The following is a 21,680-nucleotide window of genomic DNA, read 5'->3' on the forward strand; positions in this document are numbered from 1 at the left end:
AAAACACACATAAGGTTAAAAATGGAATGCCCTGTATTTTCACTCTCTAAAGATGGACACATATGGTTGGGCACAGTGGCTCATGCCTGTAATTCCAGCACTTTGGGAGGCTGAGGTGGGCGGGTCACCTGAGGTCAGGAGTTCAAGACCAGTCTGGCCAACATGGTGAAACCCCATCTCTACTAAAAATACAAAAATTAGCCAGGCATGGTGGCATGCACCTGTAATCCCAGCTACTTGGGAGGCTGTGGCAGAAGAATCACTTGAACCCAGGAGGCGGAGGTTGCAGTGAGCTGAGATCACGCCACTGCGCTCCAGCCTGGGTGACAGAGTAAGATTCTGACTCAAAAAAAAAAAAAAAAAAAAAGAAAGACACATGTGTATCCTTCTAAGCTGGGTATGTAAACTGTATCATTTTAAGAACCTTGAGATCATTCCATATATTGTTTTGTAAGTCACTTGATGACACATTATGGAATATCTTTGAGTGTCAGTCTGTGTTGACCTACCTCATTCTTCAGAATAGTAGTGATGTGGAAGTATTCTATTGCATGAAAGGACTGTAATTTATTTAACCACTCCTTATTCATGGACACTTATATAGCTTTCAGCTTAACAGTATTACAGTGCTGCTACAAACACTTTTGCCTTTAGGTTCAAGTATTTCTGTAGGCTCACTTCCTGTGACTTGAATTTCCAAGCCAATTGCTCACCGAAATGTATGACAGATTGCTATCTGGCAATGTCGTACAGCAGTGCCCGAGAGGGCCTGGTTTCCCACAGTCTCACCAGTCAAATGAATGATCAATTTTAATTGGTTAAAACATCTCGTTTAAAATTTCATTTAGGCTGGGCGCGGTGGCTCACGCCTGTAATCCCAGCACTTTGGGAGGCCGAGGGGGGCAGATCATAAGGTCAGGAGATCGAGACCATCCTGGCTAACAACGATGAAACCCCGTCTCTACTAAAAATACAAGAAATTAGCCGGGCGTGGTGGTGGGCGCCTGTAGTCCCAGCTACTCGGGAGGCTGAGGCAGGAGAATGGCGTGAACCCAGGAGGTGGAGGTTGCAGTGAGCCGAGATCACACCACTGCACTCTAGCCTGGGCGACAGAGCGAAACTCCGTCTCAAAAAAAAAAAAAAAATTTCATTTAAAAACTAAGTGAACTAGAGCATTTTTCACAATCACTTGCTGACTTATGTCCTTTGCCTGCTTTTCTATTGTATCTTTTCCTTTTCGATGTATAGATTTTGAACCATAATGGTAAGTGACAATGTGTCCTATGTCTTGTCAACATTTTACCCACTCTTTTATCTTTTGTTATTCTATGTCTTTTGCAATACAGAGTTTTATTTTTTTAATATATTCAGCTTATTGATCTTATTAAGAATGTTTTTTTTTTGGCTCTGGTCTCTACCAAATATTAGCATATTTATATATTTGTGTGGATTGTCAATTGTGATAGAATCTTTTTTTGAGAATGTATTTGGCCCCTTTTCAGGGAGTTCTTTCTGGGGGCTTATGCAACATATTTACTAGCTGCTGTGTGTACTTCTTGTCTTCCCATGCAATAAATGGTGCCTGGCAGTAGGTAAAATCTGTCCTCTACTAGAAATTATTAAAATATTTTCCCATGTGTTTTTCTAATACTGTGATGGAGCAAATACATACATACTTATTCCATTTTGAATTTATTTTTCTGTATGGCATAATAATCTAATTTTTTATAGTTAATTATCCAAACATCATATATTGAATCATTATTCTTTTATCTACTGATTTGAAATGCTACCCTTATCACATAACTTCCTATATAATGTGTTTTTGTTGGGACTCTGGTTCCATTTTGTGTCTATTCTTATTTGTAAGTTTTGAAATGTGTGAGAAAGTGTTTTGAGAGTTAATGTTTATAATTTTATTTTGTAAGTATTCCCAATAACTTGTGGGTTAATGCAATGACAATGATTATTGTATTTTCCCACCAATTCAGAAAGCCTTTGTGGTAGTACAGAAGGAGCCCCATTAGGTCTTAGAGCCACGGCATTTTTTATATGGAAAAGAACTATGCAGATTTGTGACTTGTTAATTCTCAACTGTTGGTTTACTATTCGGAGAGTCCCCTTTATCCATATGATAAATGTTTACATAATGAGAAGCTAGTCTGTGCTATGTTCAGGCACATGGGACATATACAACAGTAATGAGGCAGAAAGGGCTCCTGCCCTCGCAAAGTTTATAGTCTAGTAGGGGAATAGATCACTGCAATGAACACAGTTAGGAGAGTTGCAAGTAACAGAGATTTCCAGCTCTAAAATGAGTATTACCATGAGGGTTTTTTTTTTTTTTTTTTTTGAGATGGAGTCTTGCTCTGTCATCCAGGCTGGAGTGCAGTGGCGCAATCTCAGCTCACTGCAACCTCCACCTCCCAGGTTCAAGCAGTTCTTCTTCTGCTTCAGCCTTCCCAGTAGCTGGAACTACAGGCACGTGCCACCACGCCTGGCTAATTTTTGTATTTTTAGTAGAGATGGGGTTTCACCATATTGGCCAGGCTGGTCTTGAACTCCTGACCTCAAGTGATCCGCCTGCCTTGGCCTCCCAAAGTGCTGGGATTACAGGCGTGAGCCACCGTACCCGGCCTCCATGAGTTTTAAATAATCCACAAAAAATGAATTTCTAAATTGTTTCTCCACATAGACACCTAAAACAAAATGGTAAAATTCAATGCTGTTCTGAAAGCATTAACAATATGGTCAGTATTTACAACAGTTAGGACGTTCCAAGGATGAGGGACACCAAAAGGATGAGGGATACCAAAGGCCATCCTTTAAGATAGAAACAACACATCAGAAGATGGCCATCTCCACAGATGGTTTGTAAACATGTTGCTGACAAGAACTTGAAATAGTGAAGATGTTCAGAAGGCCACATCTTTAGAACAAAAAACATAACTGGAAAAAAGTCCTATTTGAGTAATTTGCATTCTAATTGATGTAAATAATCATGAGTTAGTAAAAGCTGGGACCTATGTGAAACCCAGAAGTGGGGCCAGAGAAATCATGTCAAGCAGAATGAGTCCATGTCTAAGAGGAAAGAGGCAGCTGGATGGTCGTGGCAGCAGAGTGCAGTGGAGAGAACACAGGCTGTGTCAGGGCTACCTGCATTCCACTTTTTTTTTTTTAGTAGAGATGGGGTTTCACCCATGTTGGACAGGCTGGTCTTGCACTCCTGACCTCAGGTGATCCACCTGCCTTGGCCTCCCAAATTGTTGGGGTTACAGGCGTGAGCCACCGTGCCCAGCCTGCATTCCACCTTAATAGCTAGGAGACCTCTGGAGCTATCGGTTGAAGTCAGTCAGAGCTGAAATTGAACTTTTACCTTGGTTATCTGGGCAACTTTGGGCAAGTGACAATCCCTCTGGGGTTTAGTTCCCTCTCTAAAAAAGGTTGATAACACATTCAATCCTGAACACCCTGAAAAGCAGGTAAGGTGAAAACACCTGGTCCAATGCATAAGTGATTAATACTTGTTACATCCCTTTTTTTCTTGTGTAAGCAGAAATACCCTTTGTGTAGAGGATCATTCAGCCTAACCCAGTTAATGAATGATGTGTTGGTCTCTAGGCAACCTTCCCATTGGCCTTGGCATGTACTTTCCCCAGCAGGAGGAGCCCCTTCTGAATGTCCAGCCTTCCTCATTCTGTTAGACCCACCTATAGCTTCCTTGTAAGCTAATAGATCAGCAACATGGTTTATCAGTGTCCTGAGGTTTTGCTTAGCACAACCTTTGGAATATGGTTATAGTTTGGTTGAGTGAATAAAACTATGTCTCTAAACCTGTAAAAATTGAAGACTACTTTTAAATGCTTCCTATCAGTGAATCTCCTCTTTACAAATTCAGAATCTTCTAAATTTGTAAGAAGATCTTGAAAAATTGGCATAGTGTTCGCTACCTTATAAGGAATGGTGGAAACTGAAGCAGAATCGGAAAGGCACACACTACTTGCACCCAGTATCAATTGCTGTCTTTGTCCTTATGAACAGAACCAAGATATTGTTCATAGCTAGACAGCAACATATCTAGCTAAAAATAACTTTCTTGAAGCTAGAGATGGGTATCTGACAGATTTTGCTAAGACAGAAGGAAACATCTGCACTTGACTTCTGGGAAATTTTGCTTTCTTGCCCTAGTACTGTTTGACCCATTTTCCTTGCCAATTCCTGTTTCTTTTCTGGAATGTGGATATAGCTGAAGCTGTGGCAGCCACTTCCAGGCCAAGGAAAGGCCAAGGATAGTTACAGTGCTGTTGACATTCTTGAGCTATAGAATTAACTGCTTACTTCTGAGCAACTGCCTTCTTCTGAGCTTGGTTTCTTAAGGAAAGAACATAAACTCTAAGCCCTTTAGAATTTGTGAAAGGAAAATAAAAACTTGGGACCCCAATTCACTCCGCCAAAAGGAAAAAAAATGAAGCTGAAAGCTGAGTCATGCAAGAAACTGCATTTCCTTTTGTTCCTAAGCAGATAGCTACAGATAAAAGGTTAAATATCTCCACAGGTAGTTACTCTACGTTCACCTTATGTATGTGCTGAGTGCAAGATAAATACCTAACAATTTCCCTACCTGCTCCTTTTCTCTTGCAACATGTGGGTTCAGTAATGTGACCATACCCCTCTTCTCTCCCCTGCAGCTCACTTTTCTCCTTTAAATATTGAAACCCTCAAATTCATCTTTGCAGAAAGGCACAGACCACAGACTGTTTCTGTGATTCCGTGTCATTTCTTCCAGGCATGTCCTTCACCTTGGCAAAATAAACTTCTAAATTGAGACATGTCTCACATACTTACTGATGTACAACTTGCAAGCCTGTTGGGTTGCTTTTGGTTACTTGCAGTCAAATATAATCCCAAATTGATACAGTAAAGTTTCGATTGGCTTTAAAATATTATGCAGGTCAGCCTATAATTTATTACATTTATCTCTACCATTACAATATTTCTGAATTATGAATATTTCTGAATTATGTAAAATGGAAAGCCTATCATTATCAAGGTGTCTATATCTGGAAGATAGCTGTATTAAGCTGTTTTTAAAATTTATTGGATTATCACATTACATATAGATAACTAGTCCTTTTTAAACCAAAAAATCTGGCAGGCTATCTGGGACCACTGATGTAAAAGAATCTTTCCTCAACAGCCATTTATTTCCTCTTTGCCATAATAATTAAGAATTATCTCTACTAATGACAGGTACTGAAGTTTTGATTTTGGGATAAAATTGTTTCTAATTCTGCAATGCTCAGGACTATACTAAGATAATCTTTTAGAATACATAACGAGTTCAGTTTTGTAAATATGTTCTACTACAATATGTGCTTCCCCTTCTATAGCATAGAGTTGTCACTGACAATTATTTGGCCAGTTCTTGCTGATGGAATGAGTGGCAGCAATGCGTTTTGCATGTAAGCCTGGCTCGTAAAACCTCTCCGTAGGCAATCCTTCGTGGGGAATGGAGGCGATTCTCAACCTTGGAAGTTATGTGTTGATGACAGAACTTTCATCAGCCCGGGCTAAAAACTGAGCCAAGTAGATCTGCTTGCCAAGCTGTTCACTTTTCCAGAACTGTTAGATAAACTAGAAATAAACTATTACGTTTAAGCCATTCCATATCTTCAGTTTATATTTTCTAGCACTTAGCTAATACAAGCTGTGTTAAGGCTGAATTGTACTTATTCATTAATTTGATGTGAGTGTTTCCATGTGCCACCCCAGCTCCGTGGCCTCACCTGCTTTCTAACCAGAGTGGCCCTTGTAAGTGGCTCATACCATTCCACGCTGGTGGAGCCAGATCCCAGCTGAGGGCAGTAACATATTTACCATAATGAAGTTTCCATTCATAGGTTATAAAGCTAAATCTGCATTTTCTTCCCCCCATTCCCTTTCTAGTGACATTCGTTCCAGAAAAAGCAACTTCCAGCTCCACCCTCTCCCGTCTATGTTGACTTCAGACGTGAGCTAATCACCTCCAGCTGTACTGGCCCCCAGCGCTCTGCTGGCCTAGTTTCACATGCCAGTGCAGGAAAACAAGGCCTCATGATTCCAACTCATTCAGAACAGAGATTTCCAAATGTCATTTAAAGCAATAGAAACTTTTTTTTTCAAATGAAATTTCCGGCTACAACCCAATCTATAAAACTCTTCTGATTGAAGTGGGAATGGTGGTGGTAAAGCTTCTCTTGCCGTATTCAGAGCCAATTCTGAGGTAGGACCCAAGCTGTTATCTGCTGGGGCTTTAGATAGTTACTGTGGAGCTTTATATGTTTATTGATACTGTCTTCTGCCTTCAAATAGCCGCAGATTCTCAGGAATAGGTCCCAGCAAATTGCTGCACTTAAGTTTGGAAATTCAAGTCGACTAGTTCAGAACTGGTGCAGTCTTATGAGGATGAACCAAGCAATTTCCTGGGTCTTAGAATGGTGTTGAGGCAGAACAGAGTCTAGAGACAGGAAGCCCAAGGCCTTCTTGTAATTGGACTAAGAGGAAAACCCCACCTTTCCAGGACCAAGTAATGAGGGGCCAAATGCCCATGCCTCTCTGAACCTCCCCTCCCCTATGTCACAAATGGGGGTATGTCTGTAGTTGGTCCATTCTGAAACTTTAATTTGCTTATACATCACAGGCAGGATGCCTCTGATTGGTTCTGGGCAGAATCCTGCCTCCAATTGGTCCTGGGCTGAATTCTTCATTTGTGTAGGGTGTAACCTATCAGAGGCCTCTAAAGGGTACTTAGGGGTGTTATCATGCTTTTGTAATTCAATAAAAACCCAGGAACATTATAATCAGGGCTCTTGAGCCATGTGCTGAAGCCCACTTCCACTCTGTGGAGTGTGCTTTCACTTCAAAAAATCAATGCTTTCATCTTCCACTGCTTTGTCTGAGCATTTTGTTCAATTCTTTGTTCAACATGCCAAGAACCTGGACAACTCACGGTCAAGAACGTCCATCCAGTTACAGTGTCATGGCTGAATGGAGAAATACTGTTAGAACTAGAATTTAGTGAAATGAATTTAGTACCGAGAACAGAGAACCATTAAGTTAAAGCAGCTTTGAAGTCAATCTCTTTTCCTTCCTGTTTGCAGAACCAAATATAACCCCCCAGGTAGTTTGATATGTTTTCTTTGATTAGCCCTTGGTCAGCTGAGTACTGTGGCTAGGACTTGAAAATATTCTGATTTATATATAAATTGGGCTCAGTAAGTGGGCACCATTCACAGAGGTAGAAGGAAGAAAGACTCTGAATTTCTGAGCTACTGTTAAGCCAGTACATGACCCCCACATCAGTACTTAGTGAAGATCTATCAGGATCTCTGACAACACCTCTACTCTCCATGGCTGTCATGACTGGGGCCAACTAGGGAGATGGGAAGTGGTGTCTAGAGGTCCTTGTCTTCCCAGGGGCCTAGGTGTTGTTGAAAAATAACACACTGAAAATGTCTAATTTGTCTGCACACAGTTTTGGCTTGTTCATGTTTTAAGGTGTGTTTTTATTTACAAAGTGAGATAATGCATTACAAACAGATGATGCAGTAACAAACAGATAACTGGTAATTCCATTTTCATGAAAAAGTATATAAATATATTACAGGAAATTCTATATAGTAAACATTAGAAATTGATACAGTAAACATTTGCTACTTTTTTCTATGCCAATATTACTGTTGTTTAAAGCTTAAATACTGGTTTCAAGTATCCCCTATAAAATAACTACTTTATTAAAATATTGGAAAACATTTTTGCTATAACAAGATTGGTGCATTAAAAATAGACTCAGCATGTCCTTGTAACAATGTCTGCTATCATCAAATGCTGCCTTTAATCATCCCTAAGATCTGCGTTGTTTGGTTAGTGTTAAAATTTTGTAAATAATTATCATAGGTTAAAGTAGCTGTAAAAATACAGCATTTCAATATTATTTATTTTCAAGAAGAATACCCCTCTAAGATAGAGGAGAACATGCATGTTGTATGAACTTGCTGCTCTGTGATCTTTATTTTGGATAGAGAACAGGAGTCTGCTGGAGGTTAAGGAGAGAAATGGAAATGCATCCAGAGGCTCTTTTCATGTCACTTCAGAAGCTGAGGCTGCTGTTTTTGCTCTTCTTCTGCTTGAAGATGTGTCAGAACATAAAGGATGACTTGATAGCAGAAAATATATTGATCCTATGGCCAAAAAAAAAAAAAAAAAAAGAGAACACTTTAGATGTGTAATGTAAATATTATATATATATATAGCTATACCACTATTGGAAGTGATGTTTGATGAGTTTTGAAAATATGGAAAAATTTTGTTAGATTGTTGAATGTAAGAAACAGGGTGTAGGCCGGGCGTGGTGGCTCATGCCTGTAATCCCAGCACTTGGGGAGGCTGAGGTGGGCGGATCACGAGATCAAGAGATTGAGATCATCCTGGCCAACATGGTGAAACTCTGTCTCTACTAAAAATACAAAAATTAGGTGGGCATGGTGGCACGCACCTGTAGTCCCAGGTACTTAGGAGGCTGAGGCAGGAGAATCGCTTGACACAGGAGGCAGAGGTTGCAGTGAAACGAGATTGTGCCACTGCACTCCAGCCTGGTGACAGAGTGAGACTCAGTCCCAAAAAAAAAAAAAAAAAAAGAAGCAGGGTATAGAATTGTGTGGTATTATAAAAATTATAAAAAAATAGAAACCAGATTGGTAAAACAAGGAAAGAAAAAGCCTGAGGGATGGGGAGTGGAACTACCCTAGAGTGCTAACTGAAGTTGTCTTTGATTGGTGGGCCACTACAATATTTTTTGTGCTTTGATTATACTTAGTGGAAAAATAACCTTCCTACATAATTTCTTCTGGATTTGTTGAGCTCATTTTGATGTTTTGAAATGTCAAAAAATTAATAGCTAAGAAGCTATTCAAAATAATTGTCTTGCCAGGCATGGTGGTTCATGTCTGTAATCTCATCACTTTGGGAGGCCGAGGCAGGTGGATCACTTGAGGCCAGGAGTTCAAGACCAGCCTGGCCAACATGGTGAAATCCCATCTCTACTGAAGTGTGGTGGCAGGCACCTGTAATCCCAGCTACTCAGGAAGGTAAGGCAGGAGAATCACTTGAACCCGGGAGGCAGAGGTTGCAGTGAGCTGAGATCACGGACTGTGCTCCAGTCTGGGCGACAGAGCGAGACTCCATCTCAAAAAACAAACAAACAAACAAACAAAAAATAAGTCTTTAAATATTTTGGAACAAAAGCATGAAAATCAAAGTTCTTTGAAAATGAACTCCTTTGGTTAAATTATTTTCTATTAAGTTGATGGTGCAGAGATCTGACTTTTTTTGGCAAGGAATTGAGTCTGCAAATAAAAAACTCATATTAAACGAAAAGTAATAAAACAACCACAGTTGAATCTCATTTAAAATAGCTGCACGTATGTATATGTGAGCATGAAGGAGTGTGCACATGTGTTTAGGACAAAGAATATAAGAACATCTCCTAAAAACATTAACAGCTCTGAGAGTAGGAATACAAGTGGCCTTTTAAGTTTCTTTTTTGCTTATCTGTATTTTAACTTTTCCACACATTCATCCTTGACTCTTTCTCTGACACCACATACAACCCATTAGCAAATCTACTTCACATCACGTCCTCTTTCTTTCTTTCTTTTTTTTTTTTTTTTTTTTTAAGACGGAGTCTCGCTCTGTCGCCCAGGCTGGAGTGCAGTGGCGCGATCTCTGCTCACTGCAAGCTCCGCCTCCCGGGTTCACGCCATTCTTCTGCCTCAGCCTCCCAAGTAGCTGGGACTACAGGCGCCCGCCACCACGCCCAGCTAATTTTTTGTATTTTTAGTAGAGACGAGGTTTCACCGCGTTAGCCAGGATGGTCTCGATCTCCTGACCTTGTGATCCGCCCGCCTCGGCCTCCCAAAGTGCTGGGATTACAGGCGTGAGCCACCGTGCCCGGCATCACGTCCTTTCTTTCGCTCTGTCCACACTTAACCACTCCAGCTGTAGCCACCCCTGCTTGCCACCTAATTGATCTCCTTGCTTATAATACTGCACCTTCCTCCCCAGACTTGGTGTGATTTTAATACAGCAGGTTAGTAGTCCTTTAAAATGTGAGTCAGATCACTGCCACTCCAGGCTCCTACTTCACTCAGAGAAAAGCCAAAGTCCTGTCACCTCCCCTCTAACCTCACCTCCTCCTTCACTCTTCCTTCTCTCGTGCCCTGCCCGCCACATTGGCTGTGACCATACCTGAACACACAAGACCCTTGGACTTCCACACAGGTGGTCCCTCTGCCTGAAAAGCTCTTGTCCCCAGAGATCTACATGACCCTCTCCTTTGCCTTCAAATCTTTGCTTAAGTGTTACTTTGTCAATGGTGCCACCCTGTTCAAAATCGTACCCCCAATCTGCCATGACTGATTCCCTTTACCTATTTCATTTTTCTTTTCTCTAAAGCACTTATCACTTTCAAGGATCCTATACAATTTACATGTTTAATATGTCTATGGCCTTCCATCCTTATCAGTATCCTGCAAGAATATCTTTGTTATTCTAGCAAGGATCTTTGTTTTATTCACTGATGTGCTCCAGGCACCTAGAAGAGTTCCTAATACACAGTAAGCACTCAATAAATATCCGTTGAATGAACAAATGAATGAATGAACTTCCTAGGTATAAAGGGCTGCTTTTAACAATCAATCAAAATGTTTTCCTTACCTAAAAAGTGTGATTATAAATCAGCTTAATAGAAGACAAGTTGAATTTAAAAGGTTTATGAAAGGAAAGTAGGCAAATGCTAATTTTTAAAGATAGCAAATTTCCCTATTTTTCAAGAGGTAGAGAAATGCTAATTTATGGATATCTGAAAATGGCTTCTACATCCCCCACTCTTCCATTATAAACAAAAAGGATTGTGGAACTCTTCAGTGAAGACAGACACTCTAAATAAGGCACTCCCTGTGAAGGACGCCATTGTGTCAGTGGGTGATGGTTTCCTTTCAGGTAAGAGAAACGAAAATCATCAAAAGAGCATAGATGGACCCACGTATTCACACTCCTTACAGAATGTCTTCTTGAAGCTAAGCAACTCCAGCCTGCCTTGCTGTGTTCCAGTCAATGCTGATGAATCCATTACCTCTCAGGGAATTTCTGTAGCAAGAATGTTACCTTCTATCTCTTTTTCAGGTTGGAAATAGGGAAGGAGTGCCATTAATTACATAGTATTTTGTACCATTCTCAAACTCTGTCCCCAGCATGCTATCCCATTCTCTGTAATCTCTTCAGTGCAGATATTGCATTTTTAAATTAAAACGCAACATTTTAAAAAGCTTGGAAGAATTTTAATTTTTTTCTGAATTAGTCCTCATGTTTAAAAAAAATGCCCCCCACTGCAGTAAATGTTTGGTTTTATGCTCTAACATGGGAACTCTCAAAAAAGAAAAATGGTTTAATAGGAACTTTAAAAAATATTAGAATCTTTACAAAAATTCTCATTAGGTGGCCCAGCCATGACTCACCTCCGTCTGAACCATTCCATGTCTTTGTAGTCTCATGCAGCGCACCAAATCAGAGATGTCAAACTATCAGAGGAAACCACATACGTGTTAGATTCAAAGGATAACTGGATTTGAATCTCAAAAGGATCACAGAGGGGAGGCTTATGTAAAATTCTGTATCCCACTCTTCTTCCCCTTCTGGTAGTCTTGGGAAACTCTCCTGGACAAAATGACTTGGCAAATGGACTTTGTCATCACTTGGTATTCTTATTTTCGATCTTTCTAAGAATTAGGGAAGGTTAATCTATTTGAAAATCCTCCAAAGAAAAGAAATTCTCTTCCCCCTGAAATGTGACTAATTTCTAATATTACAATTTAAAAAGGTAAATTATTTTTCCTACACATTGCTCTTCCGATAAAGGTATTTCCAACCTAAAAAAGATCTTTTGACTTCAGCTGACATTGAACAGTTGGAAATGAGGGAGAAAAAGACTATTTGGTTTCATCCTACTTAAATTACTACAGCTAGTATGTAAAGTGCTTTTAACTAAAATTCTTTTTAAGAGACTGATTTTAATTACACATTATCTATGGTAAGATATTCTAAAATTTTAAATAAGGTTTATATTAATTTGAGTTCAAAAGTAAGATTATACTCTTACAGTAATAATTTTTTTATGTAGAGTAATTGTTTAGAAACTACTTAGCATTAATTTTATAATTAAAATATAAACACTTTTTACCCATAGATAATACAAAAATACAAGCTTTTTCATTTAAAAAAATACTTTTCTTTGTGCTTCAATTATTTCTATCTTTAAAGTGTGATAACAATACTATCTTATACAAGCCTAAAGACTATAAAGGGTAAAGTGAAATACTGCATAAAAGGCCTCTGAGCACAGTTAAAAAACACCCAGTAAAACAAGTATAAAATTGAAGTATTATTTTTTGTTGATCACGGCCTATGTAGTTTTGAATACCAATGTTTACAAAAATACAATTTTCTATAATAATATAACAAGAAAATGAAGCAGTCATATAAATTCATAAGTTACAAAATCCCAAGATCACAACACATTATCAAAAATTAGACTCCATCATTATTTCTGGACAAATGCTTACTCAGCTGATATCTTGTACTCACATCAAGATCCTGACTGATTAATCCCAGAACCACATCTATGCAAATCAGGGTCCCTGAACGTCCAATGCCAGCACTGCAGTGCGTAATGATTGGGCCTGATCTGTGGATGTGTCTCATGTAGGAGATAAAAGTAAGCAGATCATCTGGTTGAGAAGGTGTATCATGGTCTGGCCAGGCAGTGAAATTCAGATGAGAAATACGGCGCACCTCTCTGGTCTGAAATTGTACAGCAGAATAAGTGGATCACGACATGTTATATTGTTCACATACAGTTAATTCTCTTTTTTCTTTCTTGAGATAGGGTCTCGTTCTGTTGCCCAGGCTGGAGTGCAGTGGTGCAATCTCAGCTCACTGCACCCTCCACCTCCCAAGTTCAAGTGATTCTCCTACCTCAGAGTAGCTGGGATTACAGGCGCACGTTGCCACACCCAGCTAATTTCTGTATTTTTAGTAGAGATGGGGTTTCGCCATATTGATCAGGCTGCTCTCGAACTCCTGACCTCAACTGATCCACCCACCTTGGCCTCCCAAAGTGTTGAGATTATAGGCGTGAGCCACTGTGCCCAGCCACAATTAATTCTTAATATTATATTGTGCTTTCAAATTTTAGCTTGTCTATAGGATCAGATCAAAGGAAAAGTGGAAGAAACTAAATGGCTCCATTAAGAAAAACATGGAAGGCCTCTATCAACAAGGTTGGTAGATCCACATTTTAAATATCGATAAAAACTACTTTTTGGAAACCCTAAAAACAAATTACATTTCGATATGGATAACCTTTTTTGGTGACCCCATTCCAAATGCACCTCAGATAAAAGTCAGAGTCACTGCAACACTACCTAATCTGGCCCTGTTTCCTCTTAGACCTCACCTCCTCCTCTTTCCTCATGGCCACTTTCGTCAAGCCAAATGATTCTCTGTGGCTTTAAATATGATGTGCACAGTTTGGTCTCAGGACTTTTGTACTGGCTCTTTCTGACTGGAATGGTTTTCTCCTCAGATATTCCCTCCATGGCTCACTCAACTCATTCACATTTTTCCTCAAATGCCATTTTCTCATACCTTCCCTGACTCCTTGTTGAAAATTATGACATACTTCTCATTCTCCCCCAACCAACTGTCGTTCTCTATTTTTTTCCACAGCAATCAATACTGGTATTTCCTCTTCAGAATGTAAGCTCCATGAGGTTAGAAATATTTTTTGTCTGTGTTGTTGACTGCCAAATCTCTATAAAGGGGTTGAGTTCTATAAAAATGTGTGGGTTAAGTGGATAAATCACTGGAAGAATATTGAACAACTATGCTAGCCTAGGTAATAGGTAAGCTAGTATAAATCAATAAAAAATCATGAATCAAAAATTATGAGAGAAATTCTCAGGCTACATTTACATGACACCAATAGAACTGAACTGATATGCTTTGTTTCTATAAAAGTAAAATCACTGTTTCCTTAAGATAGCTGAATTTCTATGGGAAACATTACTCACACCTAGCTAGGATACTGTGCACAGGGGTGTAGGAAGCTGAGGGAGAACACAGAGAACAGAGTGAGGAAACAGTAGCAGCTTTACTTCAGGTATTGCCACTTATCTAATTCAAGCTATATTGATCCAGTGGTTAGGTAACTGCAGTATGAATGATCTGAATAACAACTGTTTATGCTAAAGTTATCCATGTATTCCTAAATATGTTAAGTTGCCTTTATGAAGGAATATTTTCTACTTACAGATTTTAAAAATAGTTTTAATGGGTCTACTTAGAGGTCTGACCATAAAAACACAAGTTTCCAACATGCAACTTCTGAGCCATTTTGTGCTATCACCAAGGATGATAATCACATTAAAAGTCCTGCATTTTCATTTTCATTTTAGTAGAGCAGATACTGGAGGAAACTGGCAGAATTCATGAAGACAGTCACATTTAAACTTATACTACATAAAGAAAAAATAGCTAGCATTAGTTCCATTGCATGGGAACTAGGAAGTCACTGTCTTTTACCTAGAAATAACATTGGTGCAATCACGGAAAGAGTCCAGGCTTGGATTACAACTAGGAGATACACCTTGCAATATGGAAAGATTTAATTCACTTACCTGAATATCTTCAAGGGTCATTGCCCTCACCACAAAGCCCTTCAGCTGCTGCATTCTCACAAGAGTCAGTCGAAGTCTGTTGCTGACCATTGTTGTTTTGCCTAGGATGTTGGGCCAATAGCGCTGGCATTTGATTTTTTCTCCTTCTACTTCTTGAGTCATCATGGCTATCACTGTGGATTTTTGCTCCCAAATCATCTGCCAGAAGTCTCCAACAGTTGTAGGCAGTGGTCCTTGGCAGGCAATGTAAACGAACTCTTCTTTCCCCACTGGTATCTTAATGAAGCTGGCATTGATATAGCCACCTTCATCTCCAAGAGGCACTCTTGTAGCATCATCTGTGAATTTTCCACCACAAAACAGAGCCATCCATACCATGCATTTTAAACAAGAGTCTTACAAATTGCATGAGTCAAAGATCATGAGAAATTCTCATAGTCACAGATGAAATCACCAACGTATTTTAATAGAAGTATATTTTCAAATTGTAGCACAGCCAAATTATTTTATATTTATTCTCTTTGCTCATGTTACAAGTATCTACGATGTCAGTTTAGTGAGTTTCTGACATAAAATTTGGTATTATTTACATAGATTTAGTTGAAGTTAAAATTAGTAAGTTAATAAATGCATTTAGAATTGCCTATTAACTAGGGAAACAAAGAAAAACAACTGGTACTTCTCCATCATTATTTTAATGATGATGATAATAATAATAATAGCACTGAAAGGCAATGCCAAAAAATTTTTCATAGAACACAATTTAGTATTACAATAACACTATTAAAGTATATATTGCAAATGTTATTGGCATAATTAACTCTCACTCACCTAATAAAATTATATTCTTTTAATAAGCAGCCAAAACAATAAATTAACACAATAAATAAAATAACAGCTCATTTTATTATCCAGGCATAAAGGCCCTTATCTTTGTTTTATTATAATTTCATATAGTCAAAATGTAATTTTTTAAACCAGGCTGCTCCAGTGAAAAGTATGTAAAAGCTATCATTCATTGAGGTTATATTGTCTTAAGATTTATCTAAGATAATAAATTTATATGTATTACATACCTTAGAAGTTATTTCTATTTCTATTTCAAATATCTATACGTTTAACTGGTAATTACTGTGATTACCAAACTAAAACATTTTAATGATAGGTTTCAAAATCCCCTACCAATTGCCCTTCTCACTTGACTTCTATCTCTTAGTCCATACTGGTCATTTGTTTTGTGGGAATAAATCCATTATTAGTTTTGGATTTATGGCTTGTCCTATTCTGATTTTGAGATATTCAACTGGCCATTTTGCTGTCTAAAATAACTCCCATATACTTTATGCCAAACAGTGATCTGATCCATTTTTTAAATGTTGTCTAAGATTCATTTCTCACAGGAATCTTTCCAAAATGAATTTGTATTTTCTATCTGGATTAGAAAAATACAATGGCATTATTACTTATCATGTGACTTGTCACTATTGATTTTATTATTTATCTTTAGATTTATGATTTCTTGGTAAAGATAGGGTCAGTGTGTCATATTTTATAATCCAAAGTGCTAACATATATACATGTGGCTGGTAATTATAAGAATTTGCTAGAGGTCAGTATTTTGGCACATAGATTCATACATAATTAAAAAAAATCACAGTGTGATTTTTTTACATGTGATTTTTATACGGGTAAAAATTACTGCTTTTCTTGTTTTTTTTTTTTGAGATGGAGTCTCACTCTGTTGCCCAGGCTGGAGTGCAGTGGCATGATCTCGGCTCGCTGCAACCTCTGCCTCCCGGGTTGAAGCGATCCTCCTGCCTCAGCCTCCCAAGTAGCTGGGATTATAAGCATGAGCCACCACTCTCGGCTAATTTCTGTATTTTTCAGTAGAGATGGGGTTTCACCATGTTGGCCAGGCTGGTCTTAAACTTCTGATCTCAAGTGATCTGCCTCCCTTGGCCTCCCGAAGTGCAGGGATTAAAGGCATGAGCCACCGCACTGGGCCAAAATGATTGCTTTTGTTCCCTTCTGGTATCTGAAATATCTAATGTAGGCTGGTGGTACCACTGTAGTCATATGCATGTACACAGCTATTCATTACTATAGATATTTCTCTAAACTAAAAATAAGTGGAATAAATTGATGGTGGTTGTGATAAATGAATCCAACCAAGAAAATCCTCATCCAGAAGCCAGTTCCGGTTTTTAAAAAGATTTTAAAATTAATGATTTGGCATCACTGACTAATTTCTAATACTGTATACTAGTAAAAATTTAGGAATATCTTATCAAATATTTCAGGTTCCTCTAACTGATTTTCAGAATACCTACATACATAATTTAAAAGGGAATTCACACGGAATATTTCAATGTATTTGTTACTGATACAAATCTGTGAATGTATGTGCATGCACACGGTTATGTGAGGGATAGGTAAGTTAAACACAAAAACTTTTAATCCACTCATATTATACTGATCACATATTAAATCTGAAGCCAAACTGGAACTTACAGGGAAGTATATTTTTATATCTGTTCTTCCTTCTGTTTTCCTTAGTTTGCCCAATTAGACACTGATCCAAAGGTTTTAATTCTTGAAGATTCTGTAAGCAAAACATGGAAATAAATTTGTTGAGATAAGTAGTAGTTCAGTAATAACTGCAAATATGTTAAATGCGTAGGGTGTAAAATTGGTTGATTAAGGCTGATTCTGAGTGTTAAATACAGATGTCCTAAATAAGTCTAAAGTCAATAGTGATTTGTTAAGTCAGCATTGAAATATATTGTTACAAGTATCTTTTAATTGAACATGTTGCAGTCAACTTTATGAGACAGAACTTTGTGTCTTAATTTTTAACTTCTGTTTAAAAGTGTTTATATTTTAGAAAAAAATACAATTAAAAAAACCCAACTCTGCCATAAAGTGATGAGCTAGAGCACAATTTACTGACAGTATTGTCTGTGAGGGTTATAGAATATTCCATGTGGTAGTGCTGTTGTGGTCAGATAGTCCTAGGTTCTAAAGTCAACTCTTGCTCACTTTTCATTCATTCGCTCATTCAAAAAATATATATTGCATGCCCATTATCTGCAAGGTACTGTAATAAGTGATGGGAATACAGCGGTGAGCAAGAAGATAAGATTTTGGCTCTCCTGGCCTTTACAGCTTATTAGGAGAAAGACACAATAAAGAAGTAAACAAATACTGTAGTACATGCCTTGAAGAAATCAATAAGCTGCTGTGGTAGAGAAATCCTTATAAACACTACTTTATAAGGGTTGTGATGGAACTTTTCTGATGGTGACATTTAAATCTAAGAACTTGAAGAAAAAAATCATTCCATAGCATGGCAATGAGGAGAGGAAGAGTATACCTTAATTACTGTGAGCCTCAGTTTCACAATCTATAAAGGAATTAATATTTTGAGGAATATATACAATGCAACAAGCACAAAGCAGAAACTCTTATTAAAGTTAACTCCTTTTAGTGGCTGCAAAGCTTAGAAGTAGGCAAATAAGCAGATGGTTTGAGGAAGAGGGGCAAGGTCAACCTCAAAACCACTCTCTTTTCTAGTGGTAAATATGGACGGTTCCATGAGACCACAGGAGCTAGGGCTCTGAGCCATTGCTGCTTTGAACTAGGACACACATTCTTGGAGCTGTATTAAATTAGAACCTGCTCTTATGATGAAACATGTCTACAATACACTAATTATAAAGTTTAGTGCATGGTTGAAATTTATACTTGGCTTTTTTTTTTTAAACATTTTTACCTTAACTATGAGGCAGGAAGGATAATCTTCAGGGAAATGTATCAAGTTCCAAGTAGTTAAAGTGATTCCCTTAAATCACTATTATTGGGATTCTAATCAGAAAAATTAATTTTCTGCTAGATATGATAAGGTGGTGCTTTTAGAGTTGGAAAATTTTCAAAATTTCTTCTAATCTTGGGCTAGTAAAGATACATTTTCCTTACAAACTAAATGCACACACTTTGGGAGAGAATCATTGGCAGAAGCCACTTACCTCCAGCTCCTTAGAAGGAATTCCTTGATCTAGCAAACCCCGCAGGGCTCGAATGACTGATTTTAAGTTGGCACCCGTGTATTTACCAGAGGGAAGCACTTTGACGACAGGGAGTACAGCGAGCTCATCGTTTGTCAGAAAGGAATGATCTAATAGGAAGACAGCAATTTAAAGACAGTTCCTCCAGAACCAATTTAACTAAGTGAACTAATTTCAGCCGATGTTCACCTCATCTTACAAAAGGGAAAGTCTATTTATTTAGAGATAGAATCTTGTTCTGTCGCCTAGGATGGAGTGCAGTTCTGTAATCACAGCTCACTGTGGCCTTGATCTCCCAGGCTCAAGGGATCCTCCTGCCTCAGTCTCCCAAGTAGCTGGGACCACAGTCATGCAACACTCTGTGCCTGGCTAATTTTTAAATATTTTTGAAGAGATGGGGTCTCCCTATGTTGCCCGGGCTGGTCTTGAACTCCTGGCCTCAAGTGATCCTCTTGTCTTGGCTTCCCCAAGTGCTGGGATAATAGACGTGAGCCACTGCACCTGGCTAGGAAGGTTGTTATTTTATTTTATTTATTTTATAGATTTATATATGTGTGTGTGTATATTTTATATATATACACAATAAATATATATGTACATATGTGTCTATATAAAAAATATATGTATATATGTGTGTACCTGGCTAGGAAGGTCTTTATTTTATTTATTTTATACACACACACACACACACACACACACACACACACACACACACACACAGTCTTATTCTGTAGCCCAGGCTGAAGTGCAATGGCACAATCACAGCTCAATGCAACGTCAACTACCTGTCTCAGGTGATCCTCCCACCTCAGCCTTCCTGGTAGCTGGGAAGCACCACCAGGCCTGGGTAATTTTTTGTATTTTTTTGTAGAGATGGGGTTTTGCCATGTTGCCTCGGCTGGTCCCGAACTCCTGGGCTCAAGCGATCCACCTGCCTCAGCCTCCCAAAGTGCTGGGATTCCAGGCATGAGCCATTGTGCCTGGCCAGGAAAGTCTTTAAATATGCAACAACTAATAATATTTCCCCCAGAACAGATTTAACTAACAAATGAACTAATTTCAGCCCATTCGCACCTCATCTTACAAAAGGGAAAGTCTTTAAATATGAGAGAATTAATAAGATAATAGAATTAATAGGTAGGCTGATAACTACAATTAACACAGGAAAGTCAGCCCTAGCACACTCTCACACCCAACTTTTAAGGAGATACCTCACTGACGTTCGGAAGTTTTTAAGGCTCTTGGCTCTCATTTATTTACAGTTTCTAAAGGAGTTTATGTTGTTTCTTTTTACTTCTCTTGACTCAAATGGCACTTTTTAAAAATTTTTGATAAGGAGTTTATCATGGGCAGCCTGGGGACAGCTTGTTTCTTTTCCCCACAAAACCAGCCATAAAAAGGTAATTGTACTTAGTTCTCAGAATTTCGGAAACAACATAATAGGTAGGCAATTTTTTAAAATAAGTATTCTAGATAATAGTAAATGGGATTCTTTCAACAATAGAACTCTGTTACAGTGAGAAGACGGATTTTTCTGAAGAATCCCAAACTTCACAATATTCTCTATGTTATGCTCCCCTGACTCCTTACACACCACACACACACACACACACACACACACACACACACACACACAAACATACACTAAAATCTTGATCTCATATATACAGAAAGGCTTTATAAATGATGGGAAAAGATGAAAAAATTACAGCACATCAAACAAATAGAAAATTGGTATGTGTTAAGACTAACATAAATTATTTAAAAAACAGATTTTAGTTAAATAAATACCTTTAAATTGTTACAACAGAGCCAATGGAACCGTCATTTTAGTAGGTAATTGAGAATTATAATGACAATATCCTTTGCTTCAATACTTTTACACTAAAATGTGACCATAAGTAAAACATATAAATTCTTTTTACGAACAGCTTGATTGCAGAAAACCAAACATATTTCAGATATTTCTTAGCCTAGTTTTTCTTAAACTGGGCTCTGCTGAGTATTTCTACATAAGCATTTAAAAATTTTGAAATTTTGTTTTAATTTCAAGATAATATAAACAGCACATTCTAGATCACCTGAATAACCAACTCATAACTAAACACTGAATTATTTCACTGCCTTGAATTGCAATGTGTTGCTCACCCTGGCACCAGTAGAGACTGATAATCTAAAATAATGGCATTAAATGTTATTCAAACTGGTCCATAAACATTCTCAGTGCTTCTTAGGTTCTCAAATTTGAGAAATGCTGTCCTAAAGTTTTATAAGTATGCTTAGCTGTAACTAATTCTTATCTGCATAACACATGCAACTTAAACTGTTACCCACCCCCTCACCCCCCCCAAAAACCCCAGGAACTCATTACAAAAAATTATCAAATTTAGTTCTGTTACTACTTTTCATTTAAATGAGCTTCTAAGCACATGGGGAAAGTAAGAGAGACACTTCAGAAATTCCTTACTATGGGAGATTACTCCAGGAACACTGATTTCTCTCTTCACCATCCATCCTTGGCACTCAGGGCCAGTTATCCCTGGTGTTTGATAGTTTTCTCCATGCAAATAAAGAATTCCCTTGAGTGCTTTGGGAGTTGAGTCAACTATCTTAGAAGAGCTATGGGTCTAATTTAGTACCTGCTGTATGGAAATTATTTATAATTGAAGGCAACTGTTATCCTAGAAAAAGGGAGGGGAAACTTCTTGCTATAGACTGCACAAGTGTAGCTTTAATTATGTCAATCAGCAGATTAAAGCATTTTGATGATGCAGCTAAGATATAGGCAACAATGATGCTGGCACTGTGAGGGATACAAAACTATACAAGACACCTAAAAGGTTAA

At 38.2% G+C, this 21,680-nt stretch overlaps 1 protein-coding gene across 12 annotated transcripts in view; it reads right to left on the reverse strand.

The window, feature by feature from the left end:
- Nucleotides 1-7,507: 7,507 nt before the first annotated feature.
- Nucleotides 7,508-21,680, reverse strand: part of PTPN13 (protein tyrosine phosphatase non-receptor type 13) — a 220,211-nt gene continuing 206,038 nt past the window's right edge. For 8 of the 12 annotated variants that reach the window (XM_058433087.1, XM_058433081.1, XM_058433083.1 and 5 more), the window contains 7 exons: nucleotides 18,797-18,945; nucleotides 17,283-17,373; nucleotides 14,772-15,109; nucleotides 12,679-12,894; nucleotides 11,553-11,615; nucleotides 9,102-9,222; nucleotides 8,089-8,219 (listed from right to left, as the gene is read on the reverse strand). In XM_058433087.1, the coding sequence (XP_058289070.1) occupies nucleotides 9,118-9,222; nucleotides 11,553-11,615; nucleotides 12,679-12,894; nucleotides 14,772-15,109; nucleotides 17,283-17,373; nucleotides 18,797-18,945 (962 nt within the window). In that variant the 3' untranslated portion in view covers nucleotides 8,089-8,219; nucleotides 9,102-9,117. Of the gene's footprint in view, nucleotides 8,220-9,101; nucleotides 9,223-11,552; nucleotides 11,616-12,678; nucleotides 12,895-14,771; nucleotides 15,110-17,282; nucleotides 17,374-18,796; nucleotides 18,946-21,680 lie in introns of all 12 variants that reach the window. The other 4 variants (XM_058433090.1, XM_032145796.2, XM_032145708.2 and 1 more) reach the window with 1 other exon arrangement.

Source organism: Hylobates moloch, unplaced genomic scaffold (assembly GCF_009828535.3).
Source record: "Hylobates moloch isolate HMO894 unplaced genomic scaffold, HMol_V3 SCAFFOLD_2, whole genome shotgun sequence".
Classification (NCBI taxonomy): Eukaryota; Metazoa; Chordata; class Mammalia; order Primates; family Hylobatidae; genus Hylobates; species Hylobates moloch.